Source organism: Neltuma alba, unplaced genomic scaffold, assembly GCF_004799145.2.
Source record: "Neltuma alba isolate B1F8T4 unplaced genomic scaffold, ASM479914v2 tig00010575_pilon, whole genome shotgun sequence".
Lineage (NCBI taxonomy): Eukaryota > Viridiplantae > Streptophyta > Magnoliopsida > Fabales > Fabaceae > Neltuma > Neltuma alba.
Window position 1 is genome coordinate 43315 of NW_021635440.1, and position 5425 is coordinate 48739.

Here is a 5425-nt window from a genome sequence, read left to right on the forward strand (position 1 = left end):
GTACTACATCCCGTTGTTAATATATATAAAAACTAAATAACTAATTTAAGAATGTTAATAAAATTAGTTAAGTTGGTTATTTGTTATAAATACGTATTGGTTTTTCTAAACCATCCCCTCCAATCATATGTATCAGATGATTGTAATTATCTTCTGCTAGGAACTCTTTATAATCAATAGGGATATTTTAAAAATGAATGAAGGTCCTAGTTTTTATATTAAAAACTAGAGGTAGCATTTTAGAAAGATCAAGTAACATGTACCATAATTAATTAATTTCTTAAATTTATTAATATCCACCAATTAGTCAACTTAGTCTTAATATTAAGGATGGGAAGGCGTATATCATACCTCTGCTTAACACTAGAACTCGTTGCCATCATTAGACGAAATTATTTCTAATCAAAGTGATCACAAAGATGATTACTATGATAATGATATATATCCCCGACTGATGACAGATACAATACAAAGACAATCAAACTGGCATTAAATGCGAATGGAAATTATGGAAACCCAACCACTATGGTAAACTATATCTGGCTAGTTGGTAACAGTTTTTGGCAGAAGAACTTGTCGAACCATGATCTCAAAATTCTGAAACGAAGATCCATCTGGTCTGCAAGTGGCTTCCTCGGCCATTTTCTTCCATTCAAGTGCCTTCTTCTTCATCTCTGTGCCTTTTTCTCCCTCCATCAACTCTCTCACAAGCTTCTCAACTCCTTCCCTCTTCACATCACCCTCTATCTCCAACCCAATTCCCCATTCTTCACACGCAAATCTGCAATTCGTTTGCTGCTCTGCGAAGAACGGCCAACAGATCATAGCCACTCCGCCACATATACTTTCAATCGTTGAGTTCCACCCGCAGTGTGTTAAGAATCCCCCTACTGAACGATGAGCTAGAACTTGCTCTTGTGGACACCAACTTGATAACAGCCCTCTGTTTCTCGTCTCTTTAATAAATTCTGCAGGAAGAACTGCGTTTTCGCCATTAACAAGATCGGGTCGGATTACCCATAAGAAGGTTTTGTTACTGTTAGCCAGTCCCCAAGCAAACTCTATCATTTGCTCTTTCGTCATCACTGTGACGCTCCCGAAGTTTACGTAAATCACAGAGTTTGGCTCTTTTGTATCTAACCATTCCAAACATTCTGGGTCTTCCTTCCACAGGTTCGACCCGATTTGTTTGAGGTCCTTGTCGGTGATAATCTCATTTGTGAGCAGATTTATAGGACCGATGGGGTAAACAGGAGCAAAAATGGAGGATAGTCCTTCTAAAGCATCATGTTCTAGATCATCAAATGTGTTCAAAATGATGGCGCTAGCTTTCTTAGCTCTCTCACACTCGCCAAGTATGAAATCTAACATGAATTCATCTGGGTTTGTTGTTCTCCAGAAGCTTGGCATGTCCCTTAAACGCAGTTCCTTGATTCCTGGAATCCAATCTATCACAGAATTCTCCAAATACCCATTTGTTAAATCGCTCGGATCTGCATGCCAAACACTTCTGACTTAACATAATGTATCTAAGTGCATACCAAACAAGTTGTAATAAATGCATGAAGCTAGCTAGCACGTACCATGGAAGTTAGCCTATATATTTATATATACCTTTGATAGGTGTTAAGCCTTTCTCGATGAGTCGGTGAAAATGAACATAGCAGAGAAAGCCGCAGGCACTGGTAGTCCAGAAAAGGACATCTGGGATTCCGAGTTCTTTGGCAGCGTCGACGGTGAAGCTCATGACACCATCAGAAACCATGCAAGTGACGGGAGGGATATGTGGGGAATTATTGAGTTTGTTGAGGAGATTTCTGAAGGGAACCAGGCAGGTTCTACGTGTGGATTCGCAGAGGGAAGGGATGTCTTGTGTGGCGTCCACAACGTCGTCGGAGTTGGAGCCGGGAAGTCCGTCGGGGATGGTTTCGAAACGGAAGGAAGAGAGGCCGTTGAGGGAATCTGGACCTCGGGATTTGAGGAGGCGTTTATGGTTGAACTCTGTGTTAACGAAAGTGATGTGGAAGCCATGAAAGTGAAGAAGCTTTGCAAGTTTGAGCATGGGATTGACGTGGCCTTGTGCTGGGTAGGGGATACACACCGCGTGAGGCTTCTCTGAAGCAGCCAATGGACCCATTTTCCCACTCTGTTTTTTTCTCAGATTCTCAAGGAAGAAGAAGATGAATGCGAGCCTGGCTTTGCTTATGCTCGTATATTTATTGTGGCCAAACACGAGAGGCAGTGTTTGGTTTTCGGGAAAATTACTCTCATGTCCCAATTCAGAGATTTTATTATTCCAAGGTTCCTAAAAATATTCAAACTAATCTTAAATCCTAAGGAACCTGTGACTGAGATATTGTAACAGTGAATCAATTATCTTTCCCTCACCATCCTCTGTTGTTAATTCCAACCTTTTTATTTATCAATTGTGCCTATATAGATTGACACCCCGCTCTGTATCTTTATTTGTCAATTGGATCACAATGAAATATCATTCAGGGTACTCTAACTTGTCAATTAAGTTTCAATATGAACTGTCCATGCATATCTTTTCACTTGACAATTCTACAAGACAAAGTGATCATTTATATAGGTACAATTAACAAGTAAAGGAATTAGGATAATCAACAAAAGAGGATGATGAAAGTGACAATCTATCTATAATAATAAGGGTAGGATTTGAAGATTTTGAGGGATTTTATCGTAAGAAAATTTCTCACTTGGAACCTGAATGTAATTTTCTCTTTTTTCTCTTCTAGAAATGAATCCCATTCTGTATGGGGATCCCTTAGCTACTGCAGAAGGCCAGCAAAATAAGTTGGTGAGGTTGTCATATATGGTGGCCCGTCACCCATAACTATTTTAATGGAGGATTGCAAAATCAAACCCCGAGAACGTATAAGAATGGGTGTGTATCAGTGTATGTGGGTCACTCTTTTCTGTGTGGGTCACTTTTTTCTGTGTGGGAATTAAGGGTTAAAATATTGGGAGGGAAAAGTCGGTTTAGCAAAAACGCCACTTGGATAAGGGAAAATGATTTGTTGATGATCTTATTAGAGAAATTACACTTACTTTATAATATGATTATAATTAATCAATTTAAAATTTGTATTAAAAATTTAAAATTATGTTTTTGGCAAAATAAATAGTTAAATGATTGGTAAGTAATATTATTTACTAGGTACAGATATCTGTCTATTAGAAGCGATCTTGTTTGAGACATTGTCAAGTATTAAATGTAAGCTCCTCTCCGAATAAAAATTTAAACTTTGATTCAAATCAATATAATAAATTAGCTTTTTCTGCTAGACCTAACTCCTATTGGTAAATGGTAAGTAGTATTTATCTTAAAGAAGAATATTTTTGTCAAAACAAATAATCATATTGTGACTTAATTATCAATTAAGGACTATGCAAATGTAACTAAAATCTTGAAATTTGAAGGAAGAGGTTTGCAAAATATACGTATATATTTGCTAAATATAAAAATTTTTTATTGGAAATAATTCTATTTAAAATAGTGGGGTCAGAGATTCAAACCTCACTTCTCTTTCAGTTTTTTAAAATGAAAGAGAAGTTTTTATAATTTAGATTAAATAATGGGTATAATTTACTAAAGCAAAAGTCAGAATTTGATTCATTGATCAGAATAGGATCTCTTGGGCATTGAAGAAGGCCATCGATATTATTAATGTGAAATTAATTTGAACAGATAGTTGCTGTAATACTCCTCCGGTCCTTATTATAAGACCCAATTTGACTTTTTATTTGGTCCTAATTATAAGACCCAATCCATTTTGTCTCTTATATTTATGCATTTTTTTCCAAGATAATCCTTCTAATATTGATAGTTTTAGCCAATATACTTAATTAGCAAGGATATTTTAGGAATGATAACACTTATTTATTATAAATAACCAATTTAACTTACTTCCTTAATCTCCTCAAATAAGTCAATTGGGTCTTATAATTAGGACCGGAGGAGTACCATTTTTCATTTGACTTCTTTCTCTCCGTGCTAACACTCTCTTACTTATTATTAGTTACTTGTAGGAGTTTTTCGCATACTAAAAAAAGTATTAAATAAATGAAATCTGTTACTTTTGTTCTTATTAAAGAAGGTTAATACAAACTTTGACCCCTGAAGTTTGCCTTCATTTTGATTTTAATCCTTACAAGACAAATTATATTTTACATCAATATATCAAGTACAAAATGACTTTCCTAATTCTTTTTTACTAACAAAATTTCATACTATGCACAAAACCAACAAGTCCTGCTATAACTGGAGGGACTACTACTATAAGTTTACAGCTAAAACCTCATATCCATCAATTCTGTTTTGTAACCCTCTCAAGATTAACTCCACCACAACCACTGCTGCCGTTACCCAGTACTAAACAATCCATCTCTAATTTGATAAAACCTTCATCCACCTGGGATGAATCAGTACATGGAAGATGTTCTTGTCGATAAAAGGAGTAGTTCTATAATAATTCCATCTTGGTCTGAATGTTGTAAATTTATCCCTAAAGTTTTTGTTTGTAAGCAATGTTGCCAGGGGAGTTATTTTTTTGATTTATTATTGTTCTAGAAGTTTCAAAACCCATATATCAGAAAGGTTTCATTCATGTAAGTTTTTAAATATGTGTGTGGACAATACTTACATTAAATTTCTTATATTCATTATGTCAAGTTTTCTAATTACACATATCATGTGTCCTATTTTTTAAATATTAGCATTTAATAGTATTTAATTATAAATCCACATAAAATTAAAAAAAAAAAAAGATGGCCATGCTTTATTGAATAATTTGACATAATAGATATAAGGAATTTGACCTAGGTTTTTGCCAATATGTGTGTGTATAAAGAAGGATTTTTTTTTTTTTTGGGACCTGAAATAAAGGAGGAGAGATTTTGATTGCTTTTAGAGGCAAGAGGTCTGGAAAAAGCCATTAGCCCTTTTATTTATTTATTTTTTTTCAGTTGCTTAAAATTTATTAGCGCCTTTAAGATATGATATGAGTGACATCACATGGATTAGGTTTTTATTTTGGGCTGGGTTGGGTTGGGTTGGGTTGGGTGGGGGAGAAGAGGGCGGAGAATAATTCTAATCCTATTTTGATAAAACCAGCATTAAATGAGTGGATGGGATTTCACGTGAAACCTAACGCATATTAACAGGTTGGCCGAAAAAACGCTATGAACAAGTTTTGAGATGACTAACAAAGTTCGGGATTTTTTTTTCGTTGACCAAAAAAAGGGAAAAATCGGTCAGAAATACCGATTTGAAATTTAATTTAGAATTTGTTTACTTTCCATCGACAACCTATTTTTATGAGGTGCAATTCTTTTTCTTAACTACATCTAACTTATCTTTAATTATATTCAAAATAAAACACCTTTGTACGTAGTTGAAGAT

The 5425-nt window shown here is 34.9% G+C and overlaps 1 protein-coding gene across 1 annotated transcript; it reads right to left on the reverse strand.

Annotated features, from left to right (window-relative positions):
• Positions 1-357: 357 nt before the first annotated feature.
• Positions 358-2182, reverse strand: LOC114757173 (7-deoxyloganetin glucosyltransferase-like). Its single transcript, XM_028946179.1, has 2 exons — positions 1615-2182; positions 358-1493 (listed from the first exon to the last, which is right to left on the reverse strand). The coding sequence occupies exons 1-2, from the start codon at positions 2135-2137 to the stop codon at positions 544-546; spliced, it is 1473 nt and encodes a 490-aa protein (XP_028802012.1). The 5' UTR covers positions 2138-2182; the 3' UTR covers positions 358-543.
• Positions 2183-5425: the final 3243 nt, after the last annotated feature.

What these genes read in the sequence shown, in the direction of transcription:
- LOC114757173 (XM_028946179.1), bottom strand. Translation starts at nt 2,137, where the DNA reads ATGGGTCCATTGGCTGCTTCAGAGAAGCCTCACGCGGTGTGTATCCCC. An exon ending in AGGCTTAACACCTATCAAAG is followed by an intron (nt 1,494 to 1,614) that starts GTATATATAAAT and finishes TTTGGCATGCAG; the next exon opens with ATCCGAGCGATTTAACAAAT.